This window comes from Aythya fuligula, chromosome 4 (assembly GCF_009819795.1).
Source record: "Aythya fuligula isolate bAytFul2 chromosome 4, bAytFul2.pri, whole genome shotgun sequence".
NCBI classification, from domain to species: domain Eukaryota; kingdom Metazoa; phylum Chordata; class Aves; order Anseriformes; family Anatidae; genus Aythya; species Aythya fuligula.
In genome coordinates, this window is record NC_045562.1 from 52,497,176 (window position 1) to 52,513,865 (window position 16,690).

The window sequence follows — 16,690 nt, forward strand, 5'->3', positions numbered from 1 at the left end:
AATAATTTTTCAGTAGCTCCAACTGGAAGGGTCTACCTGGGTCCTTATGGCCTTTCCTCTGCATTTGCAGACAGTCTCTTAATGGTGTAGGTCTTTGGGCAAGCCAATAGCAGGTCTAGGTCAGTTAGCTATGGATATATTGAATTGCTTTTGCTTTGTAGCTGTGTATCATCAGCCTTTATTGCTTGAGAAGTTTTATCTTCTGCCTGTTCCTTTTGGTGCAGTCTGAAGAGTCTAAATAAACCTTACATGTATGTCTCCAAAATGTAGATACACATTTGATATAAAAAGTACCCAAACCCACAAGAACAGATGCACTAAGAAAGATTTTTTTTTTGGCACCGTGTGTATTTAATTAGGAAAATTGCTTTTAATCTCTGCTATCGCTCAACTTCCAACAGCAGCATAATGAGATGAATTAGGCAAAGCAAACTGAACGCTTGCTCGTGGCCTCTATTCATTTCTGAAGTACGTACATGGCTTCAGGGGGCTGAGTGTAAAAAAGCAAACAAAGCCCTTATGGGATATTGCCAACTGAGGCGTTCAGAAATGGTAATCATTTTGTCACATTAGAACCTTTAGGGGTAAAGGTAGGATTTCAAACGTCCCTCACCCATCCACAGATGCTGGAAGTGTGTTCTGCAGTGTGTATGGAGATTCTTAGATCCCTGTCCGAATCCAGGATTTAAACTTTATGAAATGTTCCCTCACTTTCTCCCTGCTCTTTTTGAAAATAATATGAAATTTCAGATAAATCAGAAGATTTGGCAGTGCTGTGGCTTCTTGATAATTTGTGATGAAACTAGATAGAGAGGATGTGCAAGAATGGGACTCCAGATCCACCATGCTTTGGATTTGCATCTGTGTGTTTCAGCAACACTCCCCAAATCCACTTCTTCAATCCACAGTCTTCTGAAGATCTGCCAGTACCTCCAGGGTGGGTGCAGCGAGGATCTCGGCTGCTGGTGGTGTTCACCTTTCTGTAGCTCAGCCACGGCTCTGCTGGCATTACAGGGCTGTGTGTTGGGATGTGTGGTGTTTTGCTCCAAGTTAAATCAGCTTCTGGCTGTGCAAGAGGAATATTTGATGAATCTGGGGAGGATGTGCTCCCATCCCCGTGCCTACAGCATAAGCTAGGTTCGTTTGCTCGGTTGCCCTGCTGTTCTCTGCCAGTTTAACCGGGGAGCTGGGCTCAGCACCAAGTGCATGGAGACCTGCCCAGATTCTTCCCTGTTAAATATCCATTCCCTCACTGTTAGCTTGGCTGAACCTTATCTCCAGTGAGGAACAGAGCAGCCTGGGGATATATAACCCAGCTGGAGACCCAGGAAAGGGGGCACATGATAGCTGGGAGAGGCTGGAACGACATGTGTTGAGTTCACATACCAGGCAGGCCCCAAAACATCCCTGCTGCCTTGAATTCAGCACATCTATCAGTGCAGGAGTTGAACTTGTTGGGTGCTGAGAGCTCTCCTGGGAAGTGTTCACCTTGTCAGGGCTTGGCAGTGGGGAACATGTTGGCCCATTTTGTCCTGCAAGCTCAATTTTTCTGCTGCCTGTAGGGAAAGTGCACCACTGACAGCCCTCCCGCTTCCTGATGAGGGGTTCGGGTGTGAGCTCCCACCTCTGGCTGGCACTGGGGAACTGGACTTGGTGCAGTTTGTGCTAGAAGTGTTTGTGATAGCTCCCTAGATATAGCCTGTATACAGAATTTTAAATGCATGTCCAAGGTTAGCCACTGCACAATTTTGGGTTGGGCTGAGGACTGGCAAAGTTAAGTTTTGCCAGAGCTGTGAGTATGAATTATGGCTGTGGTTCCTAAGCAAGTTGTATGTGCACAAAATGGAAGATGCTGGGCCCAAATTGCTTTCTCATTTTTGGGAACTGCCGGCTGGCCAAGCCCTGGGAGATTTTCCTCTTGCTGACGGCAGAGGTAAACCCATTGCTCTTTCTGTAACTAGAAGGCACAAACGTAGAGCAGAGAGCGTGGGGTAGGGGAAGGGAAGCTGAAAGGCTGACAGCAGGGCTCAGTAGTGGAGCCAGCATGCTCCTACCCAGCCATATCTTTACTGAAAGGTGCACAGACCACAAGTATCGTGTACCAAAATAACAAAACCAACAAGGGATTAGAATTCGGTCCCAGTTCATTTACTGGATAGCCAGCTAGAAAGCTGAAACCTGGGATGTTTCATTAGGCTAATTTTTACACATTTCCAGTGTTCAAGGAACAGTGGTTCTCTCCCACAAACTGTTTCAGCATATTAAAACAGCAAAGTTTGGCTTCTCTCCTTAGGAGCCTTTCAAGTTGGTGTCTAACGTTGTTCTCACAAGCGCTGTCGTTTGGCCAGCTGGAAAACCACCATGGCCTGTAAGTGCTGTACTTGCTGAGAGTGAAGGAGGGGAACAGCAGCAGAGAGAGAGGGCAGTTCTCATCGCTGTCAGGTTAATTGTCGTCATTTTCAAGCTTAAATGAGCTATGCTGAAAGAGTCAACATTATTATATGGTCTTGAATTCTTGCTAGTGCTGGGCATCCAGCACGTCCAAGAAAGAAAGCGCTGGATCTGTTTCTTCGTAGGCAGCATTGACAGCTTTGTTTATTAAATTCCAACCTGTTATTCCCATGGAAATCAACAGAAAGCTTTCGGGATGGCACAGGTTGCATAATTCAGCCTGCCAAACCTTGTTGATGGCACACAGGAAGGAAGGAAGGAACCTCTGTAGACTCTCAGGGTATTTTTAGGCTGTGAACAAACATCCTGCTCCAGAAAGATCCGGGTGGCTGGAAGGAGCACCTGCCAGCAAGCCGTCCTTGGATGCTTTTCACCCTTCTATCTGCGGGGGGGAACACCCCTGGTTGTGTTCCTTGCCCTGCTGGCACTCGTGTTCAGCCATTCGTCCCCCCGGCACCCAGAGGCACCCACTTTTCTCTCTGAGGTTTCCCAAAAGAGAATAAAAATGGGAGCTGCAGGAGGCTGGTTTTCCTGTCACCTTTAGAGCAAAGCAGCCCCTCTAAATTAGATTTCCTATTGCCGCATGTGGCAGTTCGGGAAATCAAATTATTTGGCGTGTTTGTTTTTACGGCTCAGGGATCAATCCCACTCCGAGCATGAGCAGGTGTAATTCCACTGGAGTAAACACGGTTGTACTTCTGCCTGACTCCTCGGGTTTGGCAGTACATCTCGGCAGCCTGTTCAAGAGACTTTCCCCGTCGCAGCCGGTTGCAGTCACGTTGTGAACACGCTGCACGGGGTCGGGGAAACTGCGGGGGAAGAGTCCCTGCACACCTCGGCATCCCGCAGAAGATCTCTGCTGTCAGAGCACATCGCCTGGCAAGTTCACGGGCTGGAAACGTGGTGCAGGGGGTGGAGAGGGGCTTCTCCAGCCACTCAGAGCCCATGGTAAAGCCAACGGGAAGGGAGAAGAAGAGCAGAGCCCTTTGGGGGAAGCGCCGCCGGCTCGCAGCTGGAGCAGGCGAACAGAAGCGCGCCCAGTCTGTCAGGAGAGGGGGAGCCTGTGTGGTGTGTGGTGCTCGCTGCAAAATGAATGAGCTGCTGTGCTCGGGGGCAGTCAGCCCCCACTGATGGAGAGCCTGTGCGTGGCGTGCATCATCTGGTGCCGGGACGCACGCTGCGGGCAGAGCGTTGCGTTGGGTGTTGGCGTGCCACCTGCCTGGAGTTACACTCCTGCTCGCTGCAAGAACAAGGTAAGAAACTTAGAAAGTGGCAGGAAAAATCCTCATGCCCCATCCCTATCCCCACCCCCTCACAGACAACAGTCTCATGTTGGTAGGAGCCTTTGTCTCTAGCTGTATTTTCAAAGCCGTGGTCCATTAGCCTAAAGCCTCTGTGTGGATGCCTGCGAGGCAAATTGCGGCTCCTGGTGTGACAAAGGCAAGTCAGATCTCTTTTCTCCAAGAGCTGCCACTTAACAGCCTTTGGGAGAGCGCTGTAGCAGAAATGCTGGGCTGTGTGGAAAGCAGTGAGTGTTTGATGCTGCTCTCCCTTCAGATGCGCTCATTTGAGCAGTAAGCAGTAAGTAATGGACCTTGATGTTTAAGGGGCTTGGGGGGGTCTGTATTCAGTTCAAAATTAATTGTTCCTGAGCCAGCTGCAGTTACTGGATGCATATTGACCAGCTGGAGTCTGTAGAGGATAATCATGATTTGTTTTCACTGCTAATGTTGCATTAATGGGCAAATAGGTGCTGTAGTTGTGAATAGCAAGAACCTTGTGTACTGAAAAAGAAGAAACCTCTCTGTTTTAACTCAAACATTCAGTGTGTACATAATGATTTTTGTGTCATTCCCAGATAACTTCTAGCCAGCTAGTCTGGGCTTTCTTCCTTCAGCCCATACTTGTCAATGGGCATCATTCGATCTGTGGCAGTCCAAAAGAATTAAACATTTTTCAGGCAGAAGTGTCACGCTGTGTGTAGGGATACATGCATGTAAAAATATGTGTAGTTGAAGTGAAATAGTTAATGGCTCTTTTGACAGAAGAGGAAACTTCGTGATTTAAATGTAATGTATTGCCTTGGGGTCTCTGGGCTTGCTTAATCCTATCTGTATTCATAAAGAATTTGCAGCAGGAGAAATTTCATTGATTTGTTAATTGATATATAGCTTTGAATCCTCTTTACGTTGGGTGCAGAGGGGAGGGAAGAGAGACAAGCACATTAATCTTTTTCTTTAAACTCAGCAGCTTCACTCTTAAATTAGGTCTCTCACACCTTACAGAGCTTCGTTTCTCTCCCTGTTCTGGGCAGTAGGCTTTGCTTCCTTAAAGGATACTGAACACTGTGGAGTCTTGATATTTATTAGTGAAATATATGAACTGTTTAATCTCTTAAAACCATGGCTTTAATTATGGTTGTGTAGCTGTTGCCTCACAGTTAATGTAAATATAACAACTTGTGAGTGAGGAGAAGGATGTTATTTAGCCCTGGAGCATTTCTCAGTAAAAAATGGCTTGTTTATTTTCATGAGGATTTAGAAGAAAGATAGTGTGGCTTTCTTATGTAATGCAAGTTAGATTTGTTAAAGTACAGATTAGTTTTCCCTTTTACAAGAGTGGATGTATATAAATAGTTTCAAGACTCTCTGTATGAAGTTATTTTAAACACCACTCAGCTGAAATACAGACGGTGTGAGTTAGTATTTTGGGTGAGGAAGCGGCGTGTCTGTTGGATGCCTCTGCACTGGGACAGTCTGTTGGGTGTCCTGTGCAGCAGGCCGTTGTGGTTTGCCGTGCAGACTTTCCTGTGTTTCATGACGTGAAAAGTCTGTGTTACTGTGGACACCACTCTGATCTAATTGATAGGAGCGCTAATATTGATTCAATGCTCTCTAGGCCTTTAATTAGCGATCGAGTGCAGGTTTTGCTCCAGCGGACTTCGAGATAGGTTGAAATGCCCTCATTCTCTGGGTGAAGTTAATCCAGGTCAAAAACTTAAATCAGGGAATATCAATTCAGTAATAAGTGCTCAGCTTCATGTCCTTGTTTTAGAAAATAAGTGGCATGTCACTGCATTTGGTTTGGTGTCTGCCAAAAAAAAAAATACCCATTTTTCTTACAGTATTTTGATTTAATATTAAATTATTCTCTATGTGTTTTATCAAGTTTCCAAACTGATGTGCTGCAATATCTTTTTGGCTGAATTCAGTAATTCTATAAAAAATTAAAACAGAGAATCACTGGGAACACTGACCTGCTGTTCAAAGTTCTTTTCATGCTGCCAGGTTCCTAACAAGCCAAGCATAACGTTTCCCAAGGAGAGGGAAAGCAGTGGTCTGCAGCGGGTAAGGAAAGCCCTTCAATGTAGGCTTACATCAGGTGAGCGAGTGCCCGGGGTATCCATGAGCTTCAGGGGTCTGTAAGGGCAGCATCTCTTTCATCTCAGGGCGTCAGTCGCTGTGCACAGGTGAGGGAAGCCCTGAAGATGTGGTGAAGTAACCTGGGGTTGCTCCGTGCTTATTTTTGGTCTGGGCTTGAGGAGTAACAAGGACCCATCTTGCCTGTCAGATGCCAATGTGATGTCTAGCACCCAAACCATCAGTGGGACTTACAGATTCAGAGCCTCTGGTCATAAGAGCAGAGTTCAGCCATTACAAAACGTGGGTTCATTTGATGTGGCAAGCTGCCTCGTATTTTCTTTTTCTTTTAAAAACAGAACCCGACTAGGTTATTGCAGTCTTCATAATATATGATTAGCAGCAGAAGGCTAGATCAAGCCATCAATTTTTAAGCAGAAACCTTCTTTCCTACCAGTAGTGAATTGCTTAAAAATTGATGGCACAATCTGGCCCACGGTGAACAGGGACTTTCTGCTGTAGGGCTGGGCTGTGCTTCAGCTCAGTCTCCGTGCTGGTGGTGAGAGGGGCCCAGAAACACAAGGCCACAGCTTGTTGGAATAGTCTGATACTTTTTGGAAGACAGAAAGCCTAAGGATCATTTACAAAAAAAAAAAAAAAAAAGTTAAGGAGCTACTGAACCCTTAGAATACTGTAAGCTTTTACATTTTACATTCAGCGAAAACAAATATATTTTTCTAATGGCATACATAGGCGGAAGAACATAATCACCCTCTAAGCAACAGAGGGACTTCAGCTGCATGGAAATGAAGGTCGTTTATTTGATCATGTTATGATATTGAGGTGTAAGTACATTTTACATAAACATTTTGCTGCATAAAGTGTTCCTACACTTTGTAATTACAAATTAGAAAACCAGAGCAGGGCCTCAGAGGGTACACCTGGGCAGGGACTTACAGCTGTAAATAAGGTGCCACGCATCAGTGTTTTTAACCAAGTAAAATGTGCCTGGAAATAAAATCTTCCAGTAATTGAAAGCAAAGAAAATTCAGTTAGTCATTATCTCTGAGAGATGGCCAGAGCGGATTGTGCCTTGTGTAGCCCCACGTGGAGATGTCTGAGGGCTGTGGAGGTCAGAGGGCAGACCCCTGCACTTGCGCGTGGTGTAGGCGACACGTGGCAGCCTGGTTTACTTCTGATCTGCTCAAACAAGATAACTGGGGGAGCTGCAGTCAGCCAGACTCTGGGGGAAGCTACGGGAATGAAGATGTGTCAAATGCTAACCTCTTCACCCTGTTAGCTGAGTGTGTCAGACACCCAGGTGGCCAGGCTGTGTTTAAATTCACCTGCCGGGCACAGGGAGGGAGGCTCCTTTGCTCTCACGTGCAGCGCAGTGACCATCAAAGCATTACTCGAGCAGAGCAGCGTTACCCTGCTTCTTTAGTAACTTGCCAGAGGTGCCAGCAAGAGCAAAACCTGCCAAGTTTCTCGCTGCGGTTTATTTTCCATTGCACAGTGGCTCCGCTTTGTTGAAGTAGGAGACTCCACAGAGGCTGTGGGTTGATGCATTTCTGCTCTCCTGGGACAGGGGTGAGGACAAGGACACATTGTGCTGTTCGCTCTGCGAAAGGAGAGAGGATGAAGGGGGGTGATTGGGGGAAGTAGGCTACCCTGGCATAACTGCAATGTGCTTGGAAGTCAGAAAACAACCCAGAATAAATGGGCCTGGCAGAGATCATCACCTCCTTCCCGGGGAGGAAGCATCCCCTGGGGGCTGTCCCTGGCAGGGATGCTCCTTGCTCACATCCCCGCAGGCTGGGAGGTAACAGGCTGTTTTCCGCACAGGACTTGGCCTTTTCCCCTCAGAAATGAATCTCAAATGCTGCATAGCAGCCCTGGCAGTATTTTCTAGGTATCATCTTCCCAATATAGGCAGGCTCTGGCTTGACCCCTTTTAACTCAGTCAGCTTGGAAAAGAATATATAGAGCACTGCACTGAGGAACTTGCACAGCTGCTCTCATGGCATTTCTGGCACTTAGAGCCATCAATAAAATCTGCCAGGAAACTGAAAACTTTCCATGGCTGCTTTCTATCCTTGGGGTGCATTTTGTTCTTTTTTTTTTTTTTTCCTTTTTTTATTTTAAAGGTAAATGATTCAACTGTATTTGAGCTACTGGAATATGAAAGGAACACAGGCAAGTAGTCTTCTGTATGAAATTAATTCATTAATTACAAGGCACTCTGTGAAGAGCTACTGGATTAATTTGGAAGCTGTAATTAACTGATTAAAAGCGGGATGCAGCCCTGCTGGATGTGTGAGAATCCCACAGCCGGAGCCCCATTCGCTGCCTGGGGAAGTCCGGCAGCCTGACTGCTTGTGTTTTTCTCACCTTCCTGAATTTCCTTCTCTGGTTTTTTGTTTTTTTATTGTTTTGTTTGTCTGCACTTGCAGCTGTGATGTGCTTGTTCTGTACAAGTGCATATTGCACAGTGACGGGAAAATTAATAGATTTCCCTTCGAGAGTCTGCACCAGCGGGTCATGGCTTGTGTTTAACTGTACTACATTCAAAACCTGCTAGATCCAAGGCATAACTTCTTCTAGTTCTTTTTTCCATTCCCTAGTACATTGTGTCTAAACTGCTGGAAGATATTTCCAATGTAAAGCTTTGTTGGGAGAGGTAATCACTCCATGTCCACTTCATATAAAGCCAGTGATTAACATGTGGAGATGATGATCCCTGTTCTGCTGCGCATACTGCTTGGAAACATTGACTCTATTCTCCTGGAAAGTACAAATCATACTCTTTTTTTATTTGTATTTTCAAGTTGACATTGAGATAAAGAATCAGGGCTGTCTGTGCTCAAAAAGCTTTCAGTATTCACAGTACAGAGATCTACTTTTAACCTCTTGGTCTATTGCATGCTGGCAGCCTGGTGAAATCCTTTCCAGCCCAGCTGAAAGCCTGTGGAGCTGGAGCGAAGGTGTGAGTGGGGTTTTGGTTGAGGACATCTCCACGGGTCACCACTGGATGTCAAAAAGGGGGAACTCCCAAGTTCACCACCTGGAAAGAAGCAGAGTAGAGGGCCCCGTATTATTTCTTCTTTACAACCGGACTACGGCCCGTGCTTCCACCGTACCATTTCTGGGAATGTCTGCTACGTTCATAAATATGGATCTTGTGTCCAGCTTGGCTGCTTTCACTAGCCACGCTGTGGAGTGTTTTGGACAATGGAAAGCACACCACTACTCTGCTTATGCTGAAATCAGTAATACTAAGATGAAGGAGTCTATAAATAGAAAAAAAAATCCATTACAGGATCAAAAAGTAACCATAACAATTATTTAAATGCCTGAATCAAGCCTTTATAGAGCAATTTGTCATCAGCTCCTCTCAGGAGCAGCCTCTGTACTCTTTTGACAAGGAAAATAGGTCAGGGCTGCATTGTGTTCTAACAGCAACTGTATGCCAGCAGCTCAAGGAGTTGCTGCCTTTCTTTGTACTGGCACCTTGGCCCTCTGCACAAAACGGAATGAATGAGTCCAGGAGAAAAATGAAGCCTGGATTTGTTCTTAAATAGAGAGATCAGAAACCAGGTCCTGCACATGAAGAAAGAAAATATTAAGGAATGAGAAGAAACTGATCTGGGGAGAGAGTTAACGTACTAGGATTTGTGGATGTTGCTGTGCTGTCCTGGTAAAACTGGGGGATATTCATGATCTAAGCAGTAAGTCAGAATCCTTTTGTCAAGGATGTTACTTCTGTCAGCTACCTGTGTTCGCCGTTGTGATGACAGAAGTGAGTAAAATAATGGAAATAAACTTAGGTGAGGGAGGGTGAGAATTGGAACATCTAGAGTTTCAACAGTTCTTAAGGTCAAGCATTAGGAACTGCACCAGACAAGCTTTTTGTTTGTTTTTTAACAAATTTTGTTCTGGGGTATCTAAGGAGATCGAGTGTATTTGTTTTTCTCAAGCAATCTGGGTACTACATTGGTAAAATGGATTTGTTCTTTAGGCAAAAACAAGGATAAACTGCTTCAGTACTCAGATGTACTGAATGCTTCATTTATGATATAAAACATTAGCTTTAAAGGACACGAATGCGTGTGCTTTGTTTCTAAGGCATGAATATGAAATCTTAGTAGAACTTCATGCTTTATAGTTTGAGATTTGCCAGGTGCAGAAGATGGGATCTGTAGAGGTCCTTTTTGCATAGGTATTGCCACTGGCTCGTCTCAAGTCATTGCTGAAGCAGACTTCTGTGTGCTTGTTGTAAGCCTGAAGTTTTAAATTCCAGGCTATGACATTTAAAGGGTGTTTCTCGTCTTTTTAAAATGTGGCTTTAAAATCAAATCCAACAGTTCCTTTAAACATTATATAAGTGCCACAGCAAGCTGTGCAGAAGGCTCGTGGAGTCGTATCCTGCAATTAAACCTCCAGCTCTGGACATATGCACCCATGTGTGCTCGCACCCCCATGTTGGATGGGCGCATTCGTTAACCATATGCACATTTACTTAAAACCTGGCTTAGAAAGCCTCTGTTTATTCCAGATCTACTCCCTAAGCCATTTCTAAGCAACAGATACCCGTGTAAGCTTCACAAGCTTGCTAAAGTGAGATGTCTAATGGGAATTGGATCCCTTCCCTTCAGCGTGTTCTGTCTCTAATCCTACCCTTAAGTACGCGGGGTGACTTTTCCACTCCACTACTCGTTTCTCAGAGGCAGAACTAACCAGGGTGATGTAGAGTCCCACAGTTTTTGTGCTTTGCGTGAATCTTGCTCAGATGAGTCCTTAAAAGACCTGAGGTCTGTGGTGCATGGGGGTGGAGGGCAGGACTGCATAGCCCATGGAGACTTGTTTGCGAGGACCTGTTGGAAAGCTGGATACATGGTTGTGCTTTGCAGAATGTGGCTCCTCAGCCTGGCTTTCCCTGACGTCTAGAGGAGCAGAAAGCAGCTCCCACCTCCACAGGCTAAAGTTGTTATCTATGCAGTGGCACTGTGCGTCGCAGGAAGCTCTGTCCTGTTCTCAGGGAGAGGTGGGGAGAAGCAGGCAGCAACCCACCTAGCTTTGTGGAAATGTCAGGTGAAACCAGCTGCTTTCTGCACGTGGCACCCCTACAAGGACACAGTCCTGGCCCTGTCCTGCCCACCTTTAGGAAGGGGTATACAAAGTGTTGGTGTCTGCACAGTCCTGAGTTCCTCAGGAATGAAGGCGTGCAGGGAGTTTGTGCTCCTGCCGTCAGCTCAGTGCCTGTGCGAGGTGGTTCCCCAGGCTGTGACTTCTGCAGCGTGTGCCTTCTGGGGCAGCCCGAGTGACCTCAGAGCAGGAGCTTGTGGAAAAGGCACTCAACGTGCTCATGCAGATCTATATGCTCCTGCAGTTTAAACAACTGTAAGGTTTTCACAGCCTGAACAATTGTTTGTTTTGTCAGTGTCTGCTCTAAGTAGAGTTATTTTAGAAGAAGGAGGGTTTGTGCAGTTTGTCAGTCCATTTTTGCTTACCGCGTACTACTTCCCCTGTTTGTGTGTGGTATTTTAAGCTTCATTACCTCCCCGTGTTGATATGTCTGTGCTGCCTCTCTAAATTCAGCTGATGCCTGTTGGCTTCATTGCATGTTTCCAAAAATACGAACTTCAGAGCAACAGGATTCAACCAAAATAAGCGCTGGAAGGAAATAGTTGCAGGACACTTGGATACGCTGTGCTACAAACAAGTAGTGAATACGAAATGTACAGCACTTTACAGCCACCCTGTCTCATCGTATGCTGGAGATCTGTCTGTGTGAGTGCTTTCTAACTTGCTCTTTCTCTTTCTTCATGCTTTCCTGGATTCAGAGAGAGGTAAATGATTTTCATTTTCCCATTTTTCTCTGTTTATCCTCCTGGCATGCACAAAACAGTGCTTGTATCAGTTTGCTTGTGAACACTGTCCTACAGAAGCTAAAGTTCAGCCAGGTGAATTCACGTGTCTGTCACCTTCTCAGCTTGCTATTAACTGCACTGCCGAGTTGAATTGACTATTTCTTTCTTTTCCAGGACCCAGACCCTCAAGTTTTAGCACAGTTTAAAGCCATGCAATACAGAGGGTTGTGATGTTGGCTTCTGGTGTAGATATTGCTGTTCTCTGTAATCTGAAATGCAGAAAAGTTATATTAAAATACCATCTTTCATTTTTAAAAAGTGTGATGTTAAGAGCAGGGGGCTAGAGGAGCTAATTATAGTGGCAGCTGGAAATGTTGATCCCTTATTTCCCATTTTTTGCATTCGTTTTGGTTGCAGCTGGGCTGCTCGCTCGTCCTTTGAGCGGGACGAAAAGTTCTCACCGGTGTGTTGGGTTTGTTCGGCCGTACAAAGGGACCGTTTGGGACCCCGGACAATGCTGCCCGTGTGTGGGAGCGCACACAGCGAGGCATTGTAGTCCCGTGCTTTGCAGCACAAGGGCTGCAGCCACGCCAAAGTCTCCTGCTGCTGGAATCGTATCCCACGGATGAGATGTGGGTTTTGTTTGCCCTTCTAAATTGCAAAGACTTGATGCTGGGACCGGGTGGAGGAAGAGTGGTTTAGAGATGCAAGCGGTTGCTCAGGTTTGCTTTGTGGAATATAATGAGGACGCTTTCCAGGCTTGGCTGCTTTTTAATCAGTTCTTCAGGCAGCGCTGGCCTAGGGAAATGTTTGAACTTTCCTGATGATGGCTTTGCAATCTAATGCAGGCTTCATGCGTGCGGGAAGCCAGCATCCTCCCGGACGAACACGGGCAGAAGTGTGCTGCAAGCAGATTCGGGGGTAGTGTCTGTGCATGACTGCGGTGTTCTCTGTCTGCATAACAAAGAGCAAGGGGAACCAGTGAGCATCGCTTATAAAACGATTCTCAGCGGAGACATTAGCTGCTCTGGTGGAGTCTGCCGTCTTCGCTTAAATGCGCAGCGCTGCTTTGAGCATCTCAACTTGATGTATTTCTTTATTAAATCGTTAAATATTCCCTGTAAACAGCGGCCTACATCTTCCAATTAGATCTGGAAGACGGAAGCATTGTCAGAAATGTCTAAGTACTAATTTGTTAAAATCAAATTTACGGGATCGATTGCACAAAGGCTATTCAGTGGTTCATAGGCATAACAACACGTTCATCTATTTTAAGGAAATACAGCATCCATGAAATATGATGGACCGGCCGTCCCGAGGACTTAAACCAACAGTTTGTGTTGCTACAAAAGGGAAGCAGCAGCTGCAGCGGGCCTGACAAGTTTCCTCATTTGTGTGCTTTCCCTGAGCCACGCTGCGCGGGGTCGGAAGGCAGCCCCCTGCCCATGCATATTTCATAAACGCTGCGAAGCAATTAAAAAAAATCACCTTGAAAGATAAAATACAATGTCAGCGGTCATTGTCTCCACTGGTTTTCGTAGGATCTACCCCTGAAGTTCTGTCTTCATTTACATTTGTTTTAAAAACCAGGGGATGCCTGAACTGCTGCTTGACGTCTCAGCCTGCCCTGTCTATCCAGCAGCTGGAGAGCAGCAGTGAGCCCCACCTGCCCCCCGAGCCCAATGTGGGACACTGGTGGCCACCTGCAGGCACATGGTATGGGGGTCCTCCATGCTCTGGTGGAGGTGCATGGACACCCTGGTGCTTGCCCTCACCAGCACGCTGCCAGCACTATGAGATGGAGTCTCTGGGGCAGCCTTGGTGGTGAGCACAGCTGATAGGCAATCCTCCTCGCCTTGCCCATGAAGGCAGTGCTTCAGCTGTTTGAGTGTGAGGTGAGGTTGGGAAGGAAAACCAGCATGGAACAGGAATCGTAGCTCTACGAGGTGTGTTGCTGCTCCTGTGCTGGCACAGCTGAGGGATCTGGAGAGCTCATATATAACGTTGCACCTTGGCATGGCTCTGTTTATGTAAATCTCTGGTCCTCCGCAGCCCTTGGTAGTAAAAAGAGAAGGGTTTGTAACATCTCAGAGCCATCCTCTGGCTGGGGAGGCAGTGGCAGTAAGTCTAAGGGGAGCCCTGACCGAGAGGAGGTGGCAGCCAGCCTGGAGATGTGGGAACACATCTTGGGGAACAGCTTCTGCAGCTTTGTGTGGTTCAATGTGCCAGAAAGAAAATGGAGTGAAAGTCGTGCAAATGCTTCCAGGCTTGGAAGCGCTGGGCTCCAGAGGGCCGAGCTGGGTATCAGACGTATATCAGCTCCATGAGGGTTTTAACAAACTGACTTGGAAGGGCGCAGAACAGTGGCAACGATAAGACATCAAAGAGCAAGCGGCAGGCTGTGTGTTTTAGGGCTGCCAGATGAAAGCCTCTGAGTATCGCACAAAGTAGCCACGGCTCCTCCTCGAGAGCTGGCGAGTGACGTTATCAAGGAACGAAGCGAACTCAGCCTTCCAGCAGGGGATAATTTGCACTGCACATTTTATGCATGAATTAGAAAAACAAGCTACACTCTGTCAGCGCCAGACCCTTTGAGGAGAATTTAATAAGTGCAGAACTGATGTTTTGCTTCAAGGAAACCCCATTTTTTTCTTTTTTTTTTTTTTTTTTCTTTTTTTTTAAGTTGTATTAGTATTTAAATAAGAAGTCTCTGCTTGCTTAACTACCTCGGCCAAAACTGAATGCCCAGGGCCTGTAATGGTGGAGAAGCTTGCCATACTAGGTTGCAACTGGGGAGCAGCCAAACAGCACAGGAGCTCTGTAGGCTGGAGTGAAGAGAAATTGCACGGCTTTTGTACATTTTTAGGATTGCCAGCAACTATCAGAAACTTTGGGAAAATTCCTTTTCTCCCACAATTTTTCCAACTCTAATCATTGATTAGAGAGGAATATATGTGGTTAAATGCAGAGAGACTGTCTGGGGGAAATGGGAAGGAGAAGACTCATGAGTGGGGATTTTTTTTCCTTCTCCTGCAGGATTTTATTCCACAGTGGATGAGATAGTTAATTGGTGAAGAGGGTTATGAGTTTCCTTTGAAGGGAGTGGAAGGAAAGCAATGGTCTCATTCAGTGTCTGATATCTGGCAGGTGAAATGCAAGTTGAAAGGTCCTCAGTAAATCTTCTCCAAAGAGATTTTGCAGCTTGTGTGAATGTTGTTTCATCTAGTTCTGGTTTCTTGCCTTTGGATTTTTCTCCCCAACATTGCAAACTACTTGATGTGAGCCTGCTAAAAACAACTGGCCTGAGCAGCATCCCACACTTGTTTCAGTTACAAACCATTTCCCTTCCTCCTGTGTGAAACAGCAGTCTTGGTAAAAGATTTAAAGCATTAATCCAGAAGCCTTCTAGTTGTTGTCATATGTATTACTGCACAGCTTCTTGCTCCTCAACGTCTCTGTGGTTCGTGATACTGGAATATTTGTGTGTCACAGAAAAACCTAATGAGCGTGATCTTGTGCTTTGTGGCCCCACACTCATGGGTGCGTGTGTGGTGTGCATCAGGACATAGAAATCAACAGTCATTTTCTGTAGGCTCTTTTGGGTGAATTGGAATGAATTTTAAGCCAAGCCCAGAGGATATCATTTTCTGCTCTGAGGATTCTTGTTACAGTTTGTAATACATAAATCTGCAAAGCAATTTAAATTTTTTGCACAGGTATCATTTTAACACAGTTGTTTAAAATAGACACAACTCAATTTTGATTGATACAAGTAAAAATTTCAGGGTTCAAGACTAGGCTGTTGGCTTTATTATTATTATTAAACAACGAGAGAAAAAAAAGGGTTAATGCAGTTCTACACACCTTTGGAAAAGTAAATTTATATTGAGAAGGCAATGGAGGATGTGCTGCTCTTTCAGGCCGTACCTAATTGGGATGTCTCCTAGGACTTCAGCGTAATAATGGCAAATGGCCGTGACTGCCACTCAGACAGGACAGCATTAGCATAAATCACATTTAATGTGATTATATTCATCCAGGGTTAAGCATCTAAGTGATGCCTAGCCAGGTGTTAAATAGGTATGGCTATCTAAGTTGCAGACAATTACTGTAGACATTCAACAATTAAGGAGGGTAAAAGAGCAAATAAAAATGAAATTCGTTTCTACTTAGCACCTTACATTGCCCTTGCAGTTCTCTAAATTGCTTTTTAAAATGTCTCTTGGTAGCACTGCACTCTATGAAAAATTAAGAAATTTCTGCTGTATTTTTTAACTATTCAGCAGAGCCAGTCTTGCCCATTAGTCTTGTGCAGCAAAATAAATTTCTCACCTACTTTTCTGGTTTTCTGGCTTTTTTTCCAGAGTACTGATTTACACCCAGCTCCTGTATCCTGAAAGATACTGGTGGATCTTGTACTACACTTGCAAGTGATTAAAACATAATCCAATCTATGCAGTCTCCTTCTCTATAATCCTGTACCAACAGAGCTGGTGTGTTTGTGTTGTAAACTTTCAGTAAATATAAAGCTTTTTGCTGCAATGAAATACATTATTCTCCCATTAAACTCCCCTGTTCTCCTTGCTGAAGGGAATTTTACCAGGAGCTGTGGTTCAAAGCCTACAAATTTCACAGGTGCACACATCTTTCTGAGATGGGTAAGACTCCAGCTGGATGAGATGTGATCTATTAATCCTGTGCTGTAATCTGTATCCAGCGATGGGTTTTATAAAGGCTTTTCATTTTCTTCTCTCCCTTGTTCTCCCAGCAAGGTGTAAAGGCAGGAGAACGGTCAGAGGAGGCATTTGCCCTTTTCCATAAATTTCTATTACAAACACGTTACTTGGCACTTCTTCATTATCAAAGGGGCTGGTTGCACATAAATCTCACTTAAATGTTAATCAGCTTCAAGTGAGCTGCCATAGAATGAAAGAGTAAGCGACCCAGAAGGGACCTGAAGCAAAAGAAGCATCGGAGAGCAGTCTTAGGGCTTGCTCGGTACTCGAGGCT

At 45.4% G+C, this 16,690-nt stretch overlaps 1 protein-coding gene across 13 annotated transcripts in view; it reads left to right on the top strand.

Moving 5' to 3' along the window:
- The window catches only part of APBB2 (amyloid beta precursor protein binding family B member 2), a 158,888-nt gene that overhangs the window by 128,826 nt on the left and 13,372 nt on the right, over positions 1–16,690 (top strand). For 7 of the 13 annotated variants that reach the window (XM_032187360.1, XM_032187356.1, XM_032187363.1 and 4 more), the window contains one exon: positions 11,654–11,659. The exons of 5 other annotated variants lie outside the window; for them this stretch is intronic. In XM_032187360.1, coding sequence (XP_032043251.1) covers positions 11,654–11,659 — 6 coding nt within the window. Of the gene's footprint in view, positions 1–3,642; positions 3,705–11,653; positions 11,660–16,690 lie in introns of those variants that run through there. One more of the 13 variants, XM_032187369.1, reaches the window with a different exon arrangement.